At 43.4% G+C, this 27,407-nt stretch overlaps 1 protein-coding gene across 1 annotated transcript in view; it reads left to right on the top strand.

Annotated features, from left to right (window-relative positions):
- The first annotated feature begins 239 nt into the window (after positions 1-239).
- Positions 240-27,407, top strand: part of LOC135559092 (nuclear receptor coactivator 6-like) — a 40,833-nt gene continuing 13,665 nt past the window's right edge. Inside the window, 11 exon segments of the mRNA XM_064993459.1 lie at positions 240-335; positions 11,377-11,650; positions 11,861-12,016; positions 12,146-12,268; positions 12,369-12,491; positions 12,602-12,705; positions 12,833-12,941; positions 12,944-13,567; positions 25,838-26,475; positions 26,552-27,132; positions 27,233-27,351. Of these exon segments, the coding sequence (XP_064849531.1) occupies positions 11,410-11,650; positions 11,861-12,016; positions 12,146-12,268; positions 12,369-12,491; positions 12,602-12,705; positions 12,833-12,941; positions 12,944-13,567; positions 25,838-26,475; positions 26,552-27,132; positions 27,233-27,351 (2,818 nt within the window). The 5' untranslated portion in view covers positions 240-335; positions 11,377-11,409.

Raw genomic sequence — 27,407 nt, 5'->3', positions numbered from 1 at the left:
AATAACAAAGTAATTGATGGATCACTAGATAAAACAAATGCATCTTTTTTTTGTTTTTTAATTTTATTTTTATTAACAAATATCAACAAACAGAAGAGGAATAGTCACATGCAAACAAGCATACATACAAACTATTTACATTGCCAGGAGTTAAAGTAAATCACATCAAAACCATTAAACTGTTGCAATGCGTTCGGCATCACACACTCCCTCATCTGATTGGTCGGGTAGGCGGGCCATTGACCCTGTGGCTGTGGTAACTAGAGACGGCTCCCCGGTTCATGTTTTCTAGCAGGCGTTGCATTGTTGTACTTGCTCCTAAATGGATTTTTCTGGTAAGGATTTCGTTGTTTGTTTTGAACATTTGTCTTAAGCAGTTGTATGTAGTTAGCTAACCAGCAACATAACGTTAGCTGGAACGGAGGTCATGAAATAGCTAGCTACGTTAACGTAGTTAGCTAACCGGTACATAATGAATCAATGTACTAGTAGCTTGCAGCTAGCCAATACATCCCAAAAGCGAACTGCTGCTAGCCAGCAGGCCCAGTTAACTGTGTCGTGATCTAGTTTTCTAATTGTATTGCGCCGTGTAATGACAGCTTACCACCAATTGGTGTTTTGGTGATCTCTTAATATTCAACTTCGCTTGCTTGCGCGGTATTATGCAAGCGTGTCAATGTCTTATTCTATAGGCAGCGAAGGCCTCGTTCTCCTTAGCCGATCGGATAAATGATTGAATCGCTTTTGCCAGATACTAGTTGGCTAAATCTTTTGTAGCAGCAGGAATGGTCTAATTAGTTTTTGCTAAAGCATGTACCGTAGCTATGGTGTTCACTAACGTTAGCCCGTTGGTGTTGGTTAAGCCAGCTAACGCTAGCTGCCTACCTGTCATGATGTTCATGATAACAAGCAGCTTGGTATTGAACGCTGGACCTTGTAATAAGCTATAAGTAACCACATTATCACTACTGCTTGAAACAGAGTTATAACATCCGTGACAACGGCAGTATTCTACATTGAGCTACAATGTTGTTAGACTAAGCTTCAGACACCGACAGCATCATTGCGTAAAATAGTACACAGCATCACCTGGATATCAACATTCACCTTCTGCTGCCCTTTCTGTCAAGCCGTTTTCGCATACAGTTTGTATAGACCACACCGAATGGAAAGGAAAACGCAGCGTTTTCTTAGGTATGAATGTAATGCTGGTGTACCAAAATGCAATGACACTGTCGGTGTGTTGGAAGTGAGCACCTTGGCACCAACGACCTTTTCCCGAATGTCCTACTCCCAGACCATTGTTCTGCTTCACAACGCCTGCTTCGCTATAGCTGTCAACAAGACATGCCCCCTTGTAAGGTACCTTGCAGGGTTGCCTCACGTAACTAATTATTAATATGGTTACGACTCCTTTGTGAGTACGCTCACTGCAAATCAAATGGATAGGTGTAGCTCATTGATTTGTAGATCTGAAGCAGTTGCTACCTCAGATTATGAGCCTAGCAAGTGTCACAAATTAGTTATGTAGTACCCACAGAAGGCCACAGGGAGGAGCAAGAGCTAGCTGTTTTTTGCCTTAAAAAACCTGATCTCACCATAGGTTTCACCTATTTTAGCCTTGACCCCTACTTTTAGGGTTAGGATTATACAATAGGGATAACCTAGAACATTTATAGAAAATATTTTAGAACTAATATTATGTTATTAAATACCATTATAGTACTAAATAGCATTTTGATTGTTATTAGTTATTTAAGAATATTTATTATTGCAAAGCAGAACACTTGATAAACAAGCCACATTTGTTTTATTTTTTAAATGTGGTTTGAATTGGGTGTGACCTAGTAACCACTATGTGAAAGTCCAGAAATTGGCGTGGGGCAGGGTTGAGACTGATCTCGGGAATTACTACGAAAAATACCCTTTATTTCTCGGCTGCCTCACCAATGTCTTTATGCGAATTAAGAACTTTTAATTGCTAAATATTTCCAATAGATGGCAGCAAAGAATCAGTTATAATTTAGGCTATGAGCAGCAATATGATTGACATGAAATAGCATGCAACTAAATACTATATGTCCCATGATTTTCTAAAAGGGTCACCCATTGCTTTACAGTTAGCTACTTGTGCGAGAAGGCAGAGCGTCTCGAAGCTGGTTGATGAATTTGATAATAAATGTTCTAGAACAATACATTTCTCGACCAGAGGTGACTGAATTAATGTTCAGGATTATTGATAATCGTTATTGAAATAGTAATCAAGTATAATTTCAAAACATGAGCATGAAAATAGGTAATAGTAAACGTTAACCATCATCATAGTAATTCACAGTAATCTGTTAAAAGGGTGTTTCAGTCCTTCCTCTTGAGTTAGCCGTGTGGAAGGGACAGAAAAAAGTGTGAGTTGTTCTGTGAGTGGGGGGGGGGTGTATTCAGGGAGAACTGATCATATGACATTTCATTAGTGGTCTTATGCTGCCATCTGTTGGAATTCAGCAATTGCAAAAAAAAAACATTTTCAAAGAGATGACATCATGCAACCCGAAGCCCCTCCCTTGCGCAAGAAGGCTGAGTGGTTGCTGTCGGCAAGAGCTTGAGTTGGCTACTTGCATGAGAAGGCAGAGCTGTTCGATGCCTTTTCCTCGCTTTGGCATCAAACTTGGTTTAATAAACCATGAACGCTATCAGCAATGACGTTCATTCACGGACGGTCCAGATAATCAATACATAACATACAGATTAACAATACATACAATTCTGAAAACTTGTTTTATTCATAAACAGTCTTGCATTTTAATTGATAAACTCATCATTACTGCCGGGCTATCCAGGCTGTATCACTTCCATCCGTGATTGGGAGTCCCATAGGGCGGCGCACAATTGGCCCAGCTCCGTCCAGGTTTGGCCGTGTTAAGCCATCATTGTAAATAAGAATTTGTTCTTAACTGACTTGCCTAGTTAAATAAAGGTAGCAGTCAATAGCCGATTGGCCCTGGGCATTTGTTTTGCATACTGTAAGGCAGGGGTTCCCAAACATTTTGTAGTCCCGTACCCCTTCAAACATTCAACCTCCAGCTGCCTACCCCCTCTAGCACCAGGGTCAGTGCACTCTCAAATGTTTTTTTTTTGTTGCCATCATTGTAAGCCTGCAACACACACTATACAATACATTTATTAAACATAATAATGAGTGTGAGGTTTTGTCACAACAAACAAACCAATTCTTCCTTTGGCCGCCTCTCCTTCCAGTTCTCTGCTGCCAATGACTGGATTGAACTACAAAAATCTCTGAAACTGGAAACACTTATCTCCCTCACTAGCTTTAAGCACCAGCTATCAGAGCAGCTCACAGATTACTGCACCTGTACATAGCCCATCTATAATGTAGCCCAAACAACTACCTCTTTCCCTACTGTATCTAAATATTTTTCTCCTTTGCACCCCATTATTTCTATCTCTACCTTTCACATTCTTCCACTGCAAATCTACCATTCCAGTGTTTTACTTGCTATATTGTATTTACTTTGCCACCATGGCCTTTTTTTGTTGCCTTTACCTCCCTTATCTCACCTCACTTGCATATAGACTTATTTTTCTACTGTATTATTGACTGTATGTTTGTTTTTACTCCATGTGTAACTCTGTGTTGTTGTATGTGTCGAACTGCGTTGCTTTATATTGGCCAGGTTGAAATTGTAAATGAGAACTTGTTCTCAACGTGCCCACCTGGTTAAATAAAGGTGAAATAAATAAACAACCCGGCGCATGGGAAGTGACAAGCTCTTATAGGACCAGGGCACAAATAATAAACAATCATTTTGCTCTTTATTTAGCCATCTTACATATAAAAAATTATTTGTTCATCGAAAATTGTGAATAACTTACCACAGGTTAATGAGAAGGGTGTGCTTGAAAGGATGCACATAACTCTGCAGTGTTGGGTTGTATTGGAGAGAGTCTCTGTCTTAAATCATTTTCCACACAGTCTATGCCTGTATTTAGTTTTCATGCTAGTGAGGGCCGAGAATCCACTCTCAGATAGGTACGTGGTTGAACGGGATAACAAATCCAGTTGTTTTTGTCATCCGTTTCGGGAAAGTAATTGCGCACCCAACTCACTCAGGTTCTTTGCTATATCTCATTTGACATTGTACGTAAGCTTGAGTTCAAGAGCTTCAACTTCTTAATCATAGCCTCAATTTTGTTTCACACATTGTTGCGGAGAGTCCCTGTAATCCTAGATTCAGATCATTCAGGTGAGAAAAAACATCATCCAGATAGGCCAGTCGTGTGAAAAACTCATCATCATGCAAGCGTTCAGACAAGTGAAAATGATGGTCAGTAAAGAAAACTTTATGCTCATCTCTCAATTTAAAAAAAGTCTCAATACTTTGCCCCTTGATAACCAGTGCACTTCTGTATGTTGTAAAAGCGTTACATGGTCGCTGCCCATATCATTGCATAGTGCAGAAAATACACAAGAGTTCAGGGGCCTTGCTTTAACAAAGTGAACCATTTTCACTGTAGTGTCCAAAATGTCTTTCAAGCTGTCAGACATTCCCTTGGCAGCAAGAGCCTCTCCGTGGATGCTGCAGTGTAGACAAGTGGTGTCGGGAGCAACTGCTTGCACACGCGTTACCACTCCATTATGTCTCCATGTTATGGCTTTTGCGCCATCAGTACAGATACCAACATGAGCAGCAGCTATGTTTGGCTACATACGGACCGTTAGTAGAATTCCCGTGAGAGAGTAACTTTTAATGTGATTGGATGTTAATTATTTGACTAGGCTACCTGTATTTGATATTGTGTTGTTATTTCGCCGAACACTAGATGGTTACATTTTTTGGGGGGCAGTGAAACAAGGCTCAAAACCTCACCCACATGTATGGAAAATATAAATGGACTGTTTGAAAATGTGAAGATAAAATAAAAAATGCAAGACCGAAGATGCACCCCACATGTCCCTATGGGCTTTAGAGAAGCTTTGCACTGGCGTGTTGCCTTCAGAGGGTCGGGTAGGGTTGCAAAGGATCGGAAACTTTCCGGGTAAATTTCTGAAAATTTTCCATGGGAAGTTTAAGCCCGAGAATGTTGGGAATTTTGCTTAAATTCATCAAAAAAATTAGCTTATACCAGTGAACCTTTTTTTTGTGGGATACACATAAGGAAATTTTTATGGCATATTTTGGTTAAACTATCCCCTAATGATGCACCGACATTTTTGGACAACACAGATATCCAAGTTCGAGTTCATTAGAAAGTGCATTGACGATGTCGTTCCCATAGCAATAATTAAAACATTCCCAAACCAGAAACCGTGGATTGATGGCAGCATTCGCGTGAAACTGAACCACTGCTTTTAACCAGGGCAAGGTGACCGGAAACGTGACCGAATACAAACAGTGTAGCTATTCCCTCCGCAAGGCAATCAAACAAGCTAAGCGTCAGTATAGAGACAAAGTAGTCGCAATTCAACGGCTCAGATACGAGGTATGTGGCAGTCAATCACGGATTACAAAAAGAGAACCAGCCCCGTCACGGACCAGGATGTCTTGCTCCCAGACAGACTAAATAACTTTTTTGCCCGCTTTGAGGACGATACAGTGCCACTGACACGGCCCGCAATCAAAACCTGCAGACTCTCCTTCACTGCAGCCGTCGTGAGTAAAACATTTAAATGTGTTAACCCTCGCAAGACTGCAGGCCCAGATGGCATCCCCAGCCGCGTCCTCGGAGCATGCGCAGACCAACTGGCTGGTGTGTTTACGGACATATTCGATCCATCCTTATCTCAGTCTGCTGTTCCCACATGCTTCAAGAGGGCCACCATTGTTCCTGTTCCCAAGAAAGCTAAGGTAACTGAGCTAAACGACTACCGCCCCGTAGCACTCACTTCCGTCATCATGAAGTGCTTTGAGAGACTAGTCAAGGACCATATCACCTCCACCCTACCTGACACCCTAGACCCACTCCAATTTGCTTACCTCCAAAATAGGTCCACAGACGACGCAATCGCAACCACACTGCCCGAACCCATCTGGACAAGAGGAATACTTACAGTGGGGCAAAAAAGTATTTAGTCAGCTACCAATTGTGCAAGTTCTCTCACTTAAAAAGATGAGTGTAATTTTCATCGTAGGTACGCTTCAACTATGACAGACATAATGAGAAAAAAAATCAAGAAAATCCAATTGTAGAATTTTTTTATAAATATATTTGCAAATCATGGTGGAAATTAAGTATTTGGTCACCTACAAACAAGCAAGATTTCTGTCTCTCACAGACCTGTAACTTCTTCTTTAAGAGGCTCCTCTGTCCTCCACGCGTTACCTGTATTAATGGCACCTGTTTGAACTTGATATCAGTATAAAAGACCCCTGTCCACAACCTCAAACAGTCACACTCCAAACTCCACTATGGCCAAGACCAAAGAGCTGTCAAAGGACACCAGAAACAAAATTGTGGACCTGCACCAGGCTGGGAAGACTGAATCTGCAATAGGTAAGCAGCTTGGTTTGAAGAAATCAACTGTGGGAGCAATTATTAGGAAATGGAAGACATACAAGACCACTGATAATCTCCCTCGATATGGGGCTCCATGCAAGATCTCACCCCGTGGGGTCAAAATGATCACATGAACGGTGAGCAAACATCCCAGAACCACACGGGGGGACCTAGTGAATGACCTGCAGAGAGCTGGGACCAAAGTAACAAAGCCTACCATCAGTAACACACTATGCCGTCAGGGACTCAAATCCTGCAGTGCCAGACGTGTCCCCCTGCTTACACCAGTACATGTCCAGGCCCATCTGAAGTTTGCTGGAGAGCATTTGGATGATCCAGAAGAAGATTGGGAGAATGTCATATGGTCAGATGAAACCAAAATATAACTTTTTGGTAAAAACTCAACCCGTTGTGTTTGGAGGACAAAGAATGCTGAGTTGCATCCAAAGAACACTGTACCTACTGTGAAGCATGGGGGTGGAAACATCTTGCTTTGGGGCTGTTTTTCTGCAAAGGGACCAGGACGACTGATCCGTGTATAGGAAAGAATGAATGGGGTCATGTATCGTGAGATTTTGAGTGAAAACCTCCTTCCATCAGCAAGGGCATTGAAGATGAAACGTGGCTGGGTCTTTCAGCATGACAATGATCCCAAACCCACCGCCCGGGCAACGAAGGAGTGGCTTCGTAAGAAGTATTTCAAGGTCCTGGAGTGGCCAAGCCAGTATCCAGATCTCAACCCCATAGAAAATCTTTGGAGGGAGTTGAAAGTCCGTGTTGCCCAGCAACAGCCCCAAAACATCACTGCTCTAGAGGAGATCTGCATGGAGGAATGGGCCAAAATACCAGCAACAGTGTGTGAAAACCTTGTGAAGACTTACAGAAAACGTTTGACCTCTGTCATTGCCAACAAAGGGTATTTAACAAAGTATTGAGAAACTTTTGTTATTGACCAAATACTTATTTTCCACCATAATTTGCAAATAAATTCATAAAAAATCCTACAATGTGATCTTCTGGATTTTTTTCTCGCATTTTGTCTGTCATAGTGGAAGTGTACCTACGATGAAAATTACAGGTCTCATCTTTTTAAGTGGGAGAACTTGCACAAATGGTGGCTGACTAAATACTTTTTTGCCCCACTGTATGTGAGAATGCTGTTCATCGACTACAGCTCAGCATTCATCACCATAGTACCCTCCAAACTCGTCATCAAGCTCGAGACCCTGGGTCTCGACCCATCCCTGTACAACTGGGTACTGGACTTCCTGACGGGCCGCCCCCAGGTGGTGAGGGTAGGTAACAACATCTCAACACTGGGGCCTCACAAGGGTGCGTTCTGAGCCCTCTCCTGTACTCCCTGTTCACCCACGACTGCGTTTCCATGCACGCCTCCAACTCAATCATCAAGTTTGCGGACGACACTACAGTGGTAGGCTTGATCACCAACAATTACGAGACGGCCTACAGGGAGGAGGTGAGGGCCCTCGAAGTGTGGTGTCAGGAAAATAGCCTAACGCTCAACGTCAACAATACAAAGGAGATGATCGTGGACTTCAGGAAACAGCAGAGGGAGCACCCCCCTCTCCACATCGATGGGACTGTAGTGTAGAGGGTAGTAAGTTTTTAAGTTCCTCGTCGTACACATCACGGACAAACTGAATTGGTCCACCCACACAGACAGCGTCATGAAGAAGAACCTCAGGAGGCTGAAGAAATTCAGTGTGTCACCAAAAGCACTCACAAACTTCTACAGATGCACAATCGAGAGCATCCTGTCCGGCTCTATCACCGCCTGGTATGGCAACTGCTCCGCCCACAACCGTAAGTCTCTCCAGAGGGTAGTGAGGTCTGCACAACGCATCACCGTGGGCAAACTACCTGCCCTCCAGGACACCTACACCACCCGATGTTACAGGAAGGCCATAAAGATCATCAAGGACAACAACCACCCAAGCCACTGCCTGTTCACCCCGCTATCATCCAGAAGGCAAGGTCAGTACAAGTGCATCAAAGGGGGGACCAAAAGACTGAAAAACAGCTTCTGTCTCAAGGCCATCAGACTGTTAAACAGCCACCACTAACATTGAGTGGCTGCTGCCATCACACTGACTCAACTCCAGCCACTTTAATAATGGGAATTGATGTAAAATATATCACTAGCCACTTTAAACAATGCTACTTAATATCATGTTTACATACCCTACATTACTCGTCTCATATGTATATGTACAGTGGGGAGAACAAGTATTTGAAACACTGCCGATTTATTATTATTATTTTTGGCAGGTTTTCCTACTTACAAAGCATTTAGAGGTCTGTAACTTTTATCATAGGTACACTTCAACTGTGAGAGACTGAATCTAAAACAAAAATCCAGAAAAATCACATTGTATGATTTAAGTAATTAATTTGCATTTTATTGCATGACACAAGTATTTGATACATCAGAAAGGCAGAACTTAATATTTGCTACAGAAACCTTTGTTTGCAATTACAGAGATCATATGTTTCCTGTAGTCCTTGACCAGGTTTGCACACATTGCAGCAGGGATTTTGGCCCACTACTCCATGCAGACCTTCTCCAAATCCTTCAGGTTTCGGGGCTGTCACTGGGCAATACGGGCTTTCAGCTCCCTCCAAAGAATTTCTATTGTGTTCAGGTCTGGAGACTGGCTAGGCCACTCCAGGACTTTGAGATGCTTCTTACGGAGCCACTCCTTAGTTGCCCTGGCTGTGTGTTTCGGGTTGTTGTCATGCTGGAATACCCAGCCACTACCCATCTTCAATGCTCTTACTGAGGGAAGGAGGTTGTTGGCCAAGATCTCGCAATACATGGCCCCATCCATCCTCCCCTCAATAAGGTGCAGTCGTTCTGTCCCCTTTGCAGAAAAGCATCCCCAAAGAATGATGTTTCCACCCCCATGCTTCACGGTTGGGATGGTCTTCTGGGGGTTGTACTCATCCTTCTTCTTCCTCTAAACACAGCGAGTGGAGTTTAGACCAAAAAGCTCTATTTTTGTCTCATCAGACCACATGACCTTCTCCCATTCCTCCTCTGGAGCATCCAGATGGTCATTGGCAAACTTCAGGCGGGCCTGGACATGAGCTGGCTTGAGCAGGGGGACCTTGCGAGCGCTGCAGCATTTTAATCCATGATGGCGTAGGGTGTTACTAATGGTTTTCTTTGAGACTGTGGTCCCAGCTCTCTTCAGGTCATTGACCAGGTCCTGCCATGTAGTTCTGGGCTGATCCCTCACCTTCCTCATCATCATTGATGCCCCACGAGGTGAGATCTTGCATGGAGCCCCAGACCGAGGGTGATTGACAGTCATCTTGAACTTCTTCCATTTTCAAATAATGCCGCCAACAGTTGTTGCCTTCTCACCAAGCTGCTTGCCTATTGTCCTGTAGCCCATCCCAGCCTTGTGCAGGTCTACAATTTTATCTCTGATGTCCTTACACAGCACACTGGTCTTGGCCATTGTGGAGAGGTTGGAGTCTGTTTGATTGAGTGTGTGGACAGGTGTCTATTATACAGGTAACGAGTTCAAACAGGTGCAGTTAATACAGGTAATGAGTGGAGAACAGGAGGGATTCTTAAAGAAAAACTAACAGGTCTTTGAGAGCCAGAATTCTTACTGGTTTGTAGGTGATCAAATACTTATGTCATGCAAAAACATGCTAATTAATTACTTAATAATCATACAATGTGATTTTTGTTTTAGATTCAGTCTCTCACAGTTGAAGTGTACCTATGATAAAAATGACAGACCTCTACATGCTTTGTAAGTAGGAAACACTGCCGATTATGTAGGTTATGAAATACTTGTTCTCCCCAATGTATGTACTGTACTCTATATCATCTTTATGTAATCCATGTATCACTAGCCACTTTAAACTATGCCACTTTGTTTACATACCCTACATTACTCATCTCATATGTATATACTCGTACTCGATACCATCTACTGCATCTTGCCTATGCCATTCTGTACCATCACTCATTCATATATCTTTATGTACATATTCTTTATCCCTTTTCACTTGTGTGTGTGTGTGTGTGTGTATAAGGTAGTAATTTTGAAATTGTTAGGTTAGATTAGTCGTTGGTTATTACTGCATTGTCGGAACTAGAAGCACAAGCATTTCGCTACACTCGCATTAACATCTGCTAACCATGTGTATATGACAAATACATTTGATTTGTTACTTTTATTTGGGCTGTAATTTCTGAGGCTGGTAACTCTTATGAACTTATCCTCTTAGCCAGTTTCATCATAGCGCTTGATGGTTTTTGCGACTGCACTGGAAGAAACTTTCAAAGTTGTTGACATTTTCCGTATTGACTGACCTTCATGTCTTAAAGTAAAGAAGGACTGTTGTTTCTTTTTGCTTATTTGAGCAGTTCTTGCCATAATATGGATTTAGCCCTACTTGGTAAAATACCATTCTTCTGTCCTTGTCACAACACAACTGATTGGCACAAATGCAATAAGAAGGAATACAATTCCCCAAAATAACTTAAGAAGGCACACCTGTTAATTGTAATGCATTCCAGGGTGCAAAGCTGTCATCAAGGCAAAGGGTGGCTACTTTTAAGAATCTCAAATATAATGTACATTTTGATTTGTTTAACATGTCTTCATTATTATTCTACAATGTAGAATAGTAAAGAAAGAAAAACCTTTGAATGAGTAGATGTTCTAAAACTGTTGACTGGTACTGAAGATTGACACTTATGTTCTTTCCATTGAAAAACATGTTTTGCATGACATTTCATGGATTTCCATGTAATTGATCACATATGCCCAATTGAGACATATTGTATATCTTTAGAGGTAAAGTTATCTTTTGGTTCTACAGCATAAACGGTTCCAGTCCCACTAAGAGGGGTGGATGGCACATCAACACCCCCCATCAGACCTTCCCCAGTGGACAGCAGTCCCAGATGGGGACCCTGACTCCGATTCCGACCAGGACTCTGGAGTTGGAGAGGATGCTGGCGTTCACCGGCAAGAGGGAGTTGGAGAGCGGGATTTCAACATCTTTGTTGCCTTTCGGGGAAACATGGATGACGAGGACTTCCAAGAGAAACTTGACAACATACTTAACAGGATGCCTAGTATGCTTGAATTGGGTTAGTATTGGTTGGTGATGTGGTGCACCGTTCTAACTGGCTAAACACTTTCCAACTTTTGAATGTATTATGAAAGTAAAATGTTGAAAGTTGTCATTTTAAAGCTCTGTATTTATATACTGATAAGAACAGTGGAATTGTACTCCTACCACTCCCCCCTCATCACCCAACTCTCATCCTCTTTCTTCATGTCTACCTATCCCTCTCCAGACTCAGAGAGACTGCAGCTCCAGCATGTGGAGCCATGGAACAGTGTGCGAGTCACCTTTAACATTCCTCGGGATGCGGCAGAGCGCCTCAGGCTGCTGGCCCAGAACAACCAGCAGCAGCTTCGAGACCTGGGCATCCTCTCTGTACAGATAGAGGGTATGTACAGTACCAAAATAGCAGCAGCCATGGCTATGGTCAGGCCCAAAATCTATTGTTTATTTTATAGTAAGCATCCTGAAAAGTACTTTGTTGTTGTTAATATTTTTATTTAATTTTTTCGTCCAGGTGAAGGAGCCATAAACGTGGCCATTGGGCAGAATAGAGGTCAGGAGGTCAGGGTAAATGGACCAATCGGTGCGTCCGGTCAGATGAGGATGGATTTGGGATTCCCAGGACAAGCAGGCCCAGGTGATTTGGGGCAGTACAGTGACAAGTTGAACTCTATGCATTGATTGATTGACTTTTCGTTGTTAGAATATAAACCAACTCCCATACCAATCTCTTGTAGGAGGCATGAGAATGAGCAACCCGTCGATGGTCCCCCCTTGCCCCAGTATGTCTGGACAGGCCATGGTTCCCGGCAGCAGTGGACAGATGCACCCCAGAGCCCCCAGACCCCACTCACAGACTGGTGAGGTCATATGCATGCTTAATAAGCAACCAGTTAACTCATTCACACATCCAAAATATGTGCAACTTGTTCAAAGGTATTGACCATATACGTTTTTACCCTCCCTTCAGATGCGATGGGCCCAATGATGTCCTTGCAGCAGCAGCTTCAGCATCCTCAGGCTGGCCCCTACGGCCAAGGACTCATACCCCCCCAGGCAGCTCACCACATGCAGGTACACAATCACTAATGGAGCTCAACAATAACCATGCATTATAATCACTATCAATACTACCAATTAATGCAAGGATGAAATGTATCAGGAGTTGACTGTATTCATAAAGGCTGTATTTTGACCACAGACCATGCAGGTGGGGAGGCAGCTCAACCCGGCTGCCCTCCATCAGCTGCAACAACAGCAGCAGCAAGCCCAGCAACAAGCCCAGCTCTCCCAGCTTGGTGGCCCCCGTCCCCCTTCAACCCCTCTGGCCAGATGCCTGTACCCTCCGGCTGGAACCAGCTCCCCTCAGGGGTCCTCCAGCCGCCGCCAGCCCAGGGAGGACCCATGGGCTCAGCCTGGAGGAAGGCCCCTCCCCAAGCTCAGATGACTCAACGTCCCCCCTCCCTGGCTACAGTCCAGACCCCCAGCCACCCTCCACCTCCGTACCCGTTTGGCAGCCAGCAGGCTGGCCAGGTGTTTAATGCTATGGTGCAGGGGCAGCTCCAGCAGCAGCCAGGGGCTGGTCAATTTGCAGCCCCCCAGCCTAAAGGTCCCCAGGGTGGGCCTGGAGGGGTGGCAGTACCCCCTAGACCTCCACCACCTCTGCCTCCTTCAGCAGGGCCTCAGGGAAACCTCACAGCCAAGTCTCCTGGGTCTTCACCTTCCCTCTTCCAGCAGGGTTCTCCAGGGACTCCTCCCATGATGGGGCAGGGTCAGGCCCAGCTGGGACCGAGACCTATGACCCCACAGGGTTTCTCTCAAGGGGTAGGCTCACCGGGCAGGGCGATACTGGGACAGCAGAGTAACCAGCAAGGGTTCATGGTAATGCCCCAAAATGGGCAGGCTGGACCTCCGGTTCATCAAGGAGGAATGGGAGGTAAGAAATTGAACTACTGCTGATGACTACAAATGATGCATTCACTTTCACAGTGTAGGTTTGTTCCATGGTCACAAATGATCTCCTGAAGCATTGCCTTAATAGTTAGAATTACTTATTAGTTAGTAACACAATTCATGCTGAAATCAAAGTAATATTCAGACAGTTAGTGTACTACAATGCCCTTTTATGCTGGGCTAATGAAATTCCCAACAGTGGTGTTTGATCATAGGCATGCCCAATCGCCTACCCATGGGGTTTCCTAACGTCCCAGGGAACCAGAACTTTGTCGAGGGTCAGGTGACTAGCGCCCCAGGAACCCCTGGGGGAGGAGCCAATCCCCAGCTCCAGAGCAGCCAGGTTATGGCACACACAGGTACAAGACAAAGAATAGATCAGCACAGTTAAAATTATACTTTGCAGCTACACTACATTTCAGAAGTTTGGGGTCACTTAGAAATTTGTTTTTGAAAGAAAAGCATTTTTAAAATAACATCAAATTGATCAGAAATGCAGTGTAGACATTGTTCAATTTGTAAATTACTATTGAAGCTGGAAATGGCAGATTTATTATGGGATATCTACATAGGCATACAGAGGCCCATTATCAGCAACCATCACTCCTGTGTTCCAATGGCACGTTGTGTTAGCTAATCCAAGTTTATAATTTTAAAAGTCTAATTGATCATTAGAAAACCATTTTGCAATTATGTTAGCACAGCTGAACATTTTTGTTCTCATTAAAGAAGGAAGTAAACTGGCCTTCTTTAAAATAGTTGAGTATCTGGAGCGTCAGCATTTGTGAGTTTGATTACAAGCTAAAAAAAAGGCCAGAAACAAATACCTTCCTTATTAAACTTGTCAGTCTATTCTCATTCTGAGAAATTAAGGCTAATCCATGCGAGAAACTGAAGATCTTGTACAACGCTGTGTACTACTCCCTTCACAGAACAGCGCAAACTGGCTTTAACCAGAATAGAAAAAGTGGGAGGCCCCGGTGCACAACTGAGCAAGAGGACATTAGTGTGTAGTTTGAGAAACAAGATGCCTCACAAGTCCTCAACTGGCAGCTTCATTAAATGTACCCGCAAAACACCAGTCTCAACGTCAACAGTGAAGAGGCGACTCCGGGATACTGACCTTCTAGGCAGAGTTGCAAAGAAAAAGCCATATCTCAGAGTCAGTCTGGCCAATAAAAAGAACAGACACTGGACAGAGGAAGATTGGAAAAAAGTGTTATGGACAGACAAATCTAAGTTTGAGGATCACAAAGAAGAACATTCGTGAGACACAGAAAAAGTGTAAAGATGCTGGAGGAGTGCTTGATGCCACCAAGCATGGTGGAGGCAATGTGATGGTCTGGGGAGCTTTGCTGGTGGTAAAGTGGGAGATTTTTACAGGGTAAAGGGATCTTGAAGAAGGAAGGCTATCACTCCATTTTCAACGCTATGCCATACCCTGTGGACGGAGCTTAATTGGAGGCAATTTTTTCCTACAACAGGACATTGACCCAAAGCACAGCTCCAAACTATTTTTTATTTATGTTATTTTACCAGGTAAGTTAACTGAAAACACGTTCTCATTTTCCGCAACGACCTGAGGAATAGTTACAGGGGAGAGGAGGGGGATGAATGAGCCAACTGTAAACTGGGGATTATTAGGTGACCGTGATGGTTTCAGGGCCAGATTGGGAATTTAGCCAGGACACTGGGGTTAACACCCCTACACTTACGATAAGTGCCATGGGATCTTAAATGACCTCAGAGAGTCAGGACACCTGTTTAACGTCACATCCGAAAGACAGCACCCTACACAGGGCAGTGTCCCCAACCACTGCCCTGGGGCATTGGGATATTTTTTTAGACCAGAGGAAAGAGTGCCTCCTACTGGCCCTCCAACACCACTTCAGCAGCATCTGGTCTCCCATCCAGGAACTAACCAGGACCAATTTGATTGATTAACTATTTAGGGAAGAAGCAGTCGGCTGGTATTCTGTCTATAATGGAGTGTCCAGCACAGTGACCGGGTCTCAACCCTATTGAACTGTTGTGGGAGCAGCTTGACCGTAAGACCGAGGTGCTTCAGGAAGCATAGGGTGACATCTCTTCAGATTACCTCAACAAAATGACAATTAGAATGCCAAAGGTCTGGAAGGCTGTAATTGCTGCAAATGGAGGGTTCTTTGACGAAAGCACTTTGAAGGACAATTATTATTTATAACCTTGTCAACATCTTGACTATATTTCCTGTTCATTTTGCAACTAATTTCATGTATGGTTTCTTGGAAAACAAGGACATTTTTAAGTGACCACAAACTTTTGAACGTAGTGAGAGAAAAAGCCCTAGCAGGGTCGTTCAATGTGATTTCAATCACTTTTTGACTGCACACCATAAAATTTAGATTAAAATAAAAATGTAAACTTCCAATTGCTACCGCAAAGATGGCCTCCGGTCTGCACACGGTTGACTGTCAATTTAATTGGTCATGTCTATTCTATTATCTATATTACTATGATTTAATTTGGAAGATTGACACTGTAATTTACCGTTTGAAAGTTGAAATGCCTGTGCTTTTCCCATTTTAGTGCATTTATCAGCCAAAACTTGACACCCACCCTCTATTCAAGAGCATGCTTTGTCTCAACTGAGGGCGGGCACAACCCAAACAACTCAGATTTTTATATAATTGATGTTGAAAGGTTTTTATATACAGTTGAAGTCGGAAGTTTACATACCGTAAGGGAACATTTTGACATTTGCCATATGGTTAGTGAGAAAGTCCACATTACAAATGTACGGTCCCTTACTAGACGTCCGAAAACGTTTGTAAAATTTGCGGACGGCGTCGGATCCTCCAGGAATTCATCAAACGAACTCTCTCGGACATTCGGTTTCCGTTTTATAAAATAATCAAATTTTGGTAAATTTTCCACTGTCCCAGGAAAATCCCACAAGAGGGCGAATGGAATCATATTGCAAATGTACAAAACATCACGAATAACGATGTGGCCTTATCTCCTAAACGGAAAATATTTCAAAGCCGAAACTTGGTGTGCATAGGTTTGGCATAATGGGCAGTTGGCCCCGAACAAGATGGCGTCTAGGCTTTTTGAGTTATGGCCATTTTTCTGGGATTAAAGGTCCAAAATGAAAATAAAGCAATACTTTTTCTGCTTCACGTCAAAGTAAAGGAACCTACGGTGTCAATAAACAAAGAACCAGCCATTTATCTATCATCATTTAAGAGAAATCGTAAAATGTCAAATTGGTGATGTTCAAATTTTTATTTCTTTTTTAAACAGTTACAGATCCAATTGCAACGTGTTCATACGAATCTTTTTAAAGTGTGCTCTGCGAGATTTCTATGATTTTTCTGAAATAACACACACTCACTAAACCCTCCGTAAATAAGTCAGTTCTTAACATAAAGACTTAAAACTAACAATTATATAATTGCCTACCCCAAGGAGGATATGTGTTCACTTTCAGCTTCCTTTGTAAACCGGAAGTGCCTTAAAATGGTGTCATAGGTGCAGTTTCGAAGGGTTAAAAAGGTCAGATCTTTTCAAAACTTCATATGTGTGATTAGGTAACCCTCATGAACTGTAAATCAGACATTTCTCCCAACAGATGTCAAAGAAAAGCTCTCTCACACACACACACAAACAGCATGATGGAGTGACAAAGTGCGGTGCTTAAAGACGCACAGAGCCTGCAATGGCATTTCCATATTCTCTAGGCCGTGCTGAGTTCAACAAGATGCCCCTCTTGACCGTAGCTCACTCTGAGTGCAGCGACCGTGAAAAAAGTAGGCCCAAAAAAAAGCCTGGCCCTAAATGTCATTTGCTTTTGGGTGACAGTGAAAGAACCGTTAGGGTGGGAAGCACAATTCGACCTCATGTACGTTCCTGAGGTCCTCCAGATCTGTGCAAGCATAACCTTGACCGTGTGGCATTAACCCTTAACAGTTAATCAGGTTTTTTTGATCTCATAGATTACAATGACATCTCTCCCCATAGGAATACATTGCCTGCTCCTCTAAAGTCAACCTGAAGCCTATGTGGGTTATGAATGCCTTATGAACCTGCCTTCAATGACAGTCCATCAGGACACTATGAGGTCTACCTGTGTTGATTCCATGCTTCCTGAAGCAACCGGAAGTGGTTAAAATCACCCTAAAAGTGTTTTTCCATACCCAACCAGCAGTTTGTGATAAATAGTGCATTCAACCATGTGTAAATCGGTCAGTTCTTAACGTAAACACTTAAAACTCAGGATTCTGTAAAGGCATACCCCAATCAGGATATGTGTTTACTTATAGCTTCCTGTGCCAACCGGAAGTTCCTTAAATTATGTCATAGGGGCTGTTTCAAATGTTTAAAAAGTTCAGATCTTTTCAAAACTTCATATGTGTGATTAGGCAACCCCATGAACTGTAAATTAGTAATTTCTCCCATAAAATTTCCAAGAAAAAATCACACACACACAGCTAGGACAGAGGGACACAGTGTGGTGTGTAGAGATGGACAGTGCCTGTAATAGTTACCTTTGTTTGAACTAAAAAAGCACCGTCAGACCAAGAGTTCTGAAACTTTAGAAACTTGTTCTAGACCTCAGGTCGATAGTGCGTGGTGAGTTACTTGGCTTTAGAAGGTTCTCGGACCGAAAAACAGCCTCGTACATTTGCAATGACTTCAATTCATTTTGACCATTACGAAAATGACGACATTTAGAAAAGTCTCGGACGCAAGACTAAGTTCATTGAAACCGGCTCGGCCCATAGAGACCGAACCCAACGTTTCTGTCAGATAGCTCATTCAAGGACCCCGTAGCAAGGCATGGAAAAAAGTGGATTTTCAGCATCAATTAGGGTCTTGCTCGGGCACCAAATGACCTATTGAGCCGAAACTTGGGATTCGGGTTCGCCTCACATAGGCCTACACATAATGTCAGAACTGGACCCGCAGCTAGAATGTAACTACTTGTTTTACGTTTTTAATATGGTTTGAACGGAAGGTGCTGTGAATTTTGGGCCAGCTCTGAAGTATGTGATAGTTGGAAAAAGTGGGTGTGGTGTCAGTTTGAATCAGGTTGGTGTCAGAATGATATCTAATTGACTGATGGACGGTGACTTGCTGGTGACTTTTGTCCATTTGCAATATGTTTAAACAGTGAGGGACCATCACCAAAGTGACATTCTGAAATCAACCCCAACGAGTGATGCAGAGGAACCAGAATCACTGCCCAGCCATCCCGAGTTCATCTGGCCAGTCAATTTTGCCTTCCTGCAGGATTTTTGAGCATGCCAAATTTGTGATGGTAAATGCCCATTGAAACATATTGCAAATGCACAGTGCATTTGCAACAGTGAAGAAACATCACCAAATGGACATGATGAAATCAACACAACGAGCGATGGAGAAGAACCACTATCACTGCCCGGCCATCCTGTGTTCATCATTCCAGACAATTTTTGCATTTCTGCAGGAGTTTTGAGCATGCCAAATTCGTGATGGTAAATGCCCATTGAAACATATTGCAAATGCACATGCATTTGCAATATGATTCAACAGTGAAAAAACATCACCAAATGGACCTGGTGAAATCAATACAACGAGCGAAGGAGAGGAACCACTATCACTGCCCGGCCATCCCGAGTTCATCAAGCCAGTCAATTTTGCATTTCTGCGGGATTTTTGAGCATGTCAAATTCGTGGTGGTACAGGAATAATGGACATAACATCCTGATTTGGCATTTTTAAATCTTTCCTATTGCATTGGGACATTTCTTATGGCATGTATGTGTTTTAAATGATGATAATAAAATATGACTAAAGTATGTTGATACAGCTCTTATACATGTGTAATTGACACAATTCGAAATAATTTCTAAAAACGGTCCAGAAAGCACTTTTTTTAAGGGGGTGATAAGTTTTTACTTTTGGATGTTGACTTGTATTACATTTGCGATATAAAAATCCACGGTGGAGCGCACTCGCCATCTGTTGGCTTTTTAAAGTGTTGCACTTGGCATTTGCCATATGGCATTTGCAATCAACTTTGAATGAAATGACGCTCAATTGAGTGGTATTGGACACCGTGTATATGGTTTGTCCAGTGCCAATGACTTCCCATTCAATTTTGTCCATTTCAGGGGGGTGTTCCCTTAAATACACTTAGGGTCATGCGCTTAGGTTGGAGTCATTAAAACTACCTTTTCAACCACTCCACACATTTCTTGTTAACAAACTATAGTTTTGGCAAGCCGGTTAGGACATCTACTTTGTGCATGACACAAGTCATTTTTCCAACAATTGTTTACATACAGTGAATTATAAGTGAAATAATCTGTATCTCAATTCCAGTGGGACATACATTTGTGAAATGCTATGGTGCAGGGAATTTTTACAAGGATTAAATGTCAGGAATTGTGAAACTGAGTTTAAATGTATTTGGCTAAGGTATGTATCAACTATATACAGTGGGGCAAAAAAGTATTTAGTCAGCCACCAATTGTGCAAGTTCTCCCACTTAAAAAGATGAGAGGCCTGTAATTTTCATCATAGGTACACTTCAACTATGACAGACAAAAGGAGAAACAAAATGCAGAAAATCACATTGTAGGATTATTTATGAATTTATTTGCAAATCATGGTGGAAAATAAGTATTTGGTCACCTACAAACAAGCAAGATTTCTGTCTCTCACAGACCGGTAACTTCTTCTTTAAGAGGCTTCTCTGTCCTCCACTCGTTACCTGTATTAATGGCACCTGCTTGAACTTGTTATCAGTTTAAAAGACACCTGTCCACAACCTCAAACAGTCACACTCCAAACTCTACAATGGCCAAGACTAAAGAGCTGTCAAAGAACACCAGAAACAAAATTGTAGACCTGCACCAGGCTGGGAAGACTGAATCTGCAATAGGTAAGCAGCTTGGTTTGAAGAAATCAACTGTGGGGGCAATTATTAGGAAATGGAAGACATACAAGACCACTGATAATCCCCCTCGATCTGGGCCTCCACGCAAGATCTCACCCCGTGGGGTCAAAATGATCACATGAACGGTGAACAAAAATCCCAGAACCACACGGGGGGACCGAGTGAATGACCTGCAGAGAGCTGGGACCAAAGTAACAAAGCCTACCATTAGCAAGGGCATTGAAGAAGAAACGTGGCTGGGTCTTTCAGCATGACATTGATCCCAAACACACTGCCCGGGCAACGAAGGAGTGGCTTCGTAAGAAGCATTTCAAGGTCCTGGATTGGCCTAGCCAGTCTCCAGATCTCAACCCCATAGAAAATCTTTGGAGGGAGTTGAAAGTCCGTGTTGCCCAGCAACAGTCCCAAAACGTCACTGCTCTAGAGGAGATCTGCATGGAGGAATGGGCCAAAATACCAGCAACAGTGTGTGAAAACCTTGTGAAGACGTACAGAAAACGTTTGACCTCTGTCATTACCATTGAGATAAACCTTTGTTATTGACCAAATGCTTATTTTCCACCATAATTTGCAAATAAATTTATTAAAAATCCTACAATGTGATTTTCTGGATTTTTTTTCTTCTCATTTTGTCTGTCATAGTTGAAGTGTACCTATGATGAAAATTACAGGCCTCATCTTTTTAAGTGGGATAACTTGCACAATTGTTGGCTGACTAAATACTTTTTTACCCCATTTTTGTGTGTGTGTGTGTGTGTGTGTGTGTGTATATACACATGTATGTATGTATGTATATATATATATATATATATATACTGCTCAAAAAAATAAAAGGAACACTTCAACAACACAATGTAACTCCAAGTCAATCACACTTCTATGGAATCAACACTGATTGACAATAAATGTCACATGCTGTTGTGCAAATGGAATAGACAACAGGTGGAAATTATAGGCAATTAGCAAGACACTCCCAATAAAGGAGTGCTTCTGTAGGTGGGGACCACAGACCACTTCTCAGTTCCTATGCTTCCTGGCTGATGTTTTGTTCACTTTTGAATGCTGGCGGTGCTATCACTATACTGGTTGCATGAGACCGGAGTCTACAACCCACACAAGTGGCTCAGGTAGTGCAGCTCATCCAGGATGGGACATCAATGCGAGCTGTGGCAAGAAGGTTTGCTGTGTCTGTCAGCGTAGTGTCCAGAGCATGGAGGCGCTACCAGGAGACAGGCCAGTACATCAGGAGACGTGGAGGAGGCCGTAGGAGGGCAACAACCCAGCAGCAGGACCGCTACCTCCGCTTTTGTGCAAGGATGAGCACTGCCAGAGCCCTGCAAAATTACCTCCAGCAGGCCACAAATGTGCATCTGTCTGCTCAAACGGTCAGAAACAGACTCCATGAGGGTGGTATGAGGGCCCGATGTCCACAGGTGGGGGTTGTGCTTACAGCCCAACACCGTGCAGGACGTTTGACATTTGCCAAAGAACACCAAGATTGGCAAATTCGCCACTGGCGCCCTGTGCTCTTCACAGATGAAAGCAGGTTCACACTGAGCACATGTGACAGATGTTATAGTCTGGAGACGCTGTGGAGAACGTTCTGCTGCCTGCAACATCCTCCAGCAGGACCGGTTTGGCGGTGGGTCAGTCATGGTGTGGGGTGGCATTTCTCTGGGGGGCCGCACAGCCCTCCATGTTCTCGCCAGAGGTAGCCTGACTGCCATTAGGTACCGAGATGAGACACTCAGACCCCTTATGAGACCATATGCTGGTGCGGTTGGCCCTGGGTTCCTCCTAATGCAAGACAATGCTAGACCTCATGTGGCTGGAGTGTGTCAGCAGTTCCTGCAAGAGGAAGGCATTGATGCTATGGACTGGCCCGCCCGTTCCCCAGACCTGAATCCAATTGAGCACATCTGGGACATCATGTCTCGCTCCATCCACCAACGCCACAGACTGTCCAGGAGTTGGCGGATGCTTTAGTCCAGGTTTGGGAGGAGATCCCTCAGGAGACCATCCGTCACCTCATCAGGAGCGTGCCCAGGCGTTGTAGGGAGGTCATACAGGCACGTGGAGGCCACACACACTACTGAGCCTCATTTTTACTTGTTTTAAGGACATTACATCAAAGTTGGATCAGCCTGTAGTGTGGTTTTCCACTTTAATTTTGAGTGTGACTCCCAAATCCAGACCTCCATGGGTTGATAAATTTGATTTCCATTGATCATTTTTGTGTGATTTTGTTGTCAGCACATTCAACTATGTAAAGAAAAAAGTATTTAATAAGAATATTTCATTCATTCAGATCTAGGAGATGTTATTTTAGTGTTCCCTTTATTTTTTTGAGCAGTGTATTATACACAGTACAAGTCGAAAGTTTACATACACCTTAGCCAAATACATTTAAACTCAGTTTTTCACAAATGCTGACATTTTATCCTAGTAATAATTCCCTGTTTTAGGTCAGTTAGGATCACCACTTTATTTTAAGAATGGGAAATGTCAGAATAATAGAGTGATTTATTTCAGCTTGTATTTCTTTCATGACATTCCCAGTGGTTCAGAAATTTACATACACTCAATTAGTATTTGGGTGCATTGCCTTTTAATTTGTTTAACTTGGGTCAAACGTTTCAGGTAGCCTTCCACAAGCTTCCCACAATAAGTTGGGTGAATTTTGGCCCATTCCTCCCGACAGGGCTAGTGTAACTGAGTCAGGTGTGTAGGCCTCCTTGCTCGCACACACTTTTTCAGTTCTGCCCACAAATGTTCTATAGGATTGAGGTCAGGGCTTTGTGATGGCCACTCCAATGCCTTGACTTTGTTGTCCTTAAGCCATTTTGCCACAACTTCTAAAGTATGCTTGGGGTCATTGTCCTTTTGGAAGAACCATTTGGCCAAACAATTATATTTTGGTTCATCAGACCAGCTGACATTTCTCCAAAAAGTACGATCTTTGTCCCTATGTGCAGTTGCAAACTGTAGTCTGGCTTTTTTACGGCGGTTTTGGAGTAGTGTCTTCTTCCTTGCAGAGCGGCCTCTCGGGTTATGTCGATATAGGACTCGTTTTACTGTGGATCTAGATACTTTTGTTCCTGTTTCCTTTAGCATCTTCACAAGGTCCTTTGCTGCTGTTCTGGGATTGATTTGCACTTTTCGCACCACAGTACGTTCATCTAAAGGAGACAGAACACATCTCCTTCCTGAGCGGTATGACTGCTGTGTTGTCCCATGGTGTTTATACTTGCATACTATTATTTGTACAGATGAACGTGATACCTTCGGGTGTTTGGAAATTGCCCCCAAGGATGAACCAGACCCTTGGAGGTCTACAATTTTTCTGAGGTCTTGGCTGATTTATTTTGATTTTCCCATGATGTCAAGCAAAGAGGCACTGAGGTAGGCCTTGAAATACATCCACAGGTACACATCCAACTGACTCAAATGATTTCAATTAGCCCATCAGAAGCATCTAAGGCCATTACATAATAATTACAAGCTGTTTAACTTCTCTTGCATATGTGGGCCAACAGCCAGTGAAATTGAAGGACGCCAAATCAAAACAACAGAAATCTCATAATTAAAATTCCTCAAACATACAAGTATTATACACCATTTTAAATATGAACTTCTTGCAAATCCAGCCACAGTGTCCGATTTCAAATAGGCCTTACGGCGAAAGCACACCAAACGATTATGTTAGATCAGCACCTAGTCACAGAAAACCATACAGCCATTTTCCAGCCAAGTTAAGGGCTCACAAAAGACAGAAATAGCGTTAAAATTAATCACTAACCTTTGATGATCTTCACCGGATGGCACTCACAGGACCTCATGTTACACAATTAATGTGTGTTGGGTTCGATAAAGTTAATCTTTATGTCCAAAAACCTCATTTGAAATTGGTGTGTTATGTTTAGAAATGCATTGTCTCAAACAAACATCCGGTGAAAGTGCAGAGAGCCACATCAAATTACAGAAATACTCATAATAAACATTGATGAAAGATACAAGTGTTATGCATGGAATTATAGATAAACTTCTCCTTAATTCAACCGCTGTGTCAGATTTCAAAAAGGCTTTATGGCGAAAGGATACCTTGCGATTTATGTTAGGTCAGCACCTAGCCACAGAAAAAACATACAGCCATTTTCCAAAGAAGGAGAGGTGTCGCTTACCTTTGATGATCTTGATCGGAATGCACTCCCAGGAATCCCAGTTCCACCATAAATGTTTGTTTTGTTCTATAAAGTCCATTTATGTCCAAATACATCCTTTTTGTTTGCACGTTTAGCCCAGTAATCCAAATGTTCAATGCGCGATCGCTTAGTTCTGACAAAGTTTAAAAAGTTATATTACAGTTCATAGAAACATGTCAAACAATGTATAGAATCGATCTTTAGGATGTTTTATCATAAATCTTCAATAATGTTTCAACCGAACAATTAAAAGGAACGCAGCTACCTCTCACGGGCGCACGCATGATTTAGCTCATGGCATTCTGCCAGACACCTGACTCAAACAGCTCTCATTCGCTCCCCCTTCACAGTAGAAGCCTAAAACAAGGTTCTAAAGACTGTTGGCATCTAGTGGAAGCCTTGGGAAGTGCAATATGACCCCATAGACATTGTTTTTTTCGATTGGCAATGACTTGAAAAACTACAAAACTCAGATATCCCACTTCCTGGTGGATTTTTTTCTCATGGTTTTGCCTGCCATATGAGTTCTGTTATACTCACAGACATCATTCAAATAGTTTTAGAAACTTCAGAGTGTTTCCTAACCAAATCCTACTAATTATATGCATATTCTAGCATTTGAGCCTGAGTAGCAGGCAGTTTACTCTGAGCACCTTATTATCCAAGCTACTCAATACTGCCCCCCAGTCCCAAAGAAGTTAAAGGCACAGTCAACTTAGTGTATGTAATCTTCTGACCCACTGGATTTGTGATACAGTGAATTATAAGTGAAATAATCTCTCTGTAAACAATTGTTGGACAAATGACTTGTTTCGTTCACAAAGTAGATGTCCTAACTGACTTGCCAAAACTATAGTTTGTTAACAAGAAATGTGTGGAGTGGTTGAAAAACAAGTTTTAATGACTCCAACCTAAGTGTATGTAAACTTCTGACTTCAACTGTGTGTGTGTATATATATATATATATATACATATATTTTTTTCTTCTTCAGTTTAGTTAAAATCAAAAGAGGTGTTGTCAAAAAGTGATTAAAATCAAGTGGACTAACCCAGCAGACAATACAGTGATATGATTTAATCTGTATCAGGCCAACTTCAGTGTCATTCTCTTATGATCTGATTTCAGGAGCCCAGTCGTCAGCCTCCACCCCCAACAACATGCAAGGTCCGTGCCACTCCCAGCCCAATGTCACGGGCCTCCACGGTGGCATGGCCGGCCAGCCCCCAGGCACCACCTCAGGCCCCAGTATGGGCCAGCCCAGCCTCCAGAACCAGATGATGGGCCTCCAGGGCCAGCCTGTGTCCTCGTCCCCCAGCCAGATGGTCCAGGGTGGGGGTCCGGGGCAAACAGTCCTCTCCAGACCCCTCAACCCAGGGCAGAGAGGAGGCATGACCCCACCCAAGCAGCTGGTGCCCCAGCAGGGCCAGGGGGTGATGCACAGCCAGGTGGTTGGAGGGCAGGGGCACCAGGCGATGCTCCTACAACAGCAGCATCAGCAGCAACAACAGCAAAACTCCATGATGGAACAGATGCAAGGAAACAAACATGCGTTTGGGGTGAAAGGTCAAGCTGGGGTCATGCCAGGTCAGATGATGCGGGGTCCGTCTCCTAACGGGCCCGGTAACATGTCTCAGTTCCAGCAAGCTCAGGTGGGCCAACAACAACAACAGCAGCAGCAGCAAATGGCTCAGCTCCAACAACAGCAGCAGCAGCAACACCAGCTACAACAACATCAACAGATGACCCAGCAGCAGCCCCAACAGGTATTCCATTTCTTTAAAAAAAAAATCCCTGTGTAGGAAAATATTATTTCACTTGCTCATTCCTAAATCTGTTTAGGTCCCCATGGGTGGCAACCCAAACCAGGTCATGGGTATGCACAGTCAGATGAGACTCCCCAGTGGTCATCCTCTGGTCCAACAGCAGCTACAGCAACAGCAGCTCCAACAACAAGCCATTCTACAACAGCAGCAACAACAGGCGACGCAGCAACACCCACATGCTCTCGGAGACCCCAGTGGCTGTACAGGCGACATGGGCAGTGTCCAACAGATGCTCCAGGACATGCAGGGTCAGCAACAGCAGCAAGGCATGACAGGAATTGGAGCCCCCCAGCACATGCAGGTGGGCAACGGCCACTTCCCGGGTCACGGGATGAACTTCAATCCCCAGTTCGGGGGTCAAATGCCTATGAGTGGGTTGTGCGCTCAGGCAGGGGGTTTCCCAGTGAACAAGGACGTGACGCTCACCAGTCCTCTCCTGGTCAACCTGCTCCAGAGTGACATCTCGGCTAGTCAGTTTGGACCTGGGGGGAAGCAGGGGGCTGGAGGACCTGGCCAGGCCAAACCCAAGAAGAAGAAACCACCACGCAAGAAGAAGCCCAAAGTAGGGGAGGGACAACAGCTGATGGAGGGGCTAGGGTAAGGAGCTGAATGTTATTGAAATCTTAAGCTATATCCACACAAAGTATTCGGTATTGAACATGGTTAGTCATTAGAGGTATTATTTTCTTCTACCCAGGGGTCTGGATGTGGGTGTTTGCCTGGAGGACCCAGAGCTGCCAGCACTGAGTGGGGAACAGGGGGTGGGCATGGACCATTCTGGACCCAAACTTTCAGACTTCACCAACAGACCTACAGGTATGCAATGTTCATGATTCTTGGTTTGCTCACTCACACTTGTATCTTTTAGTTGA

This window comes from Oncorhynchus masou, chromosome 17 (assembly GCF_036934945.1).
Source record: "Oncorhynchus masou masou isolate Uvic2021 chromosome 17, UVic_Omas_1.1, whole genome shotgun sequence".
NCBI lineage: Eukaryota > Metazoa > Chordata > Actinopteri > Salmoniformes > Salmonidae > Oncorhynchus > Oncorhynchus masou.
The sequence above is the reverse complement of the archived record's forward strand: the minus strand, read 5'-3'. Positions and strand labels throughout refer to the sequence as shown.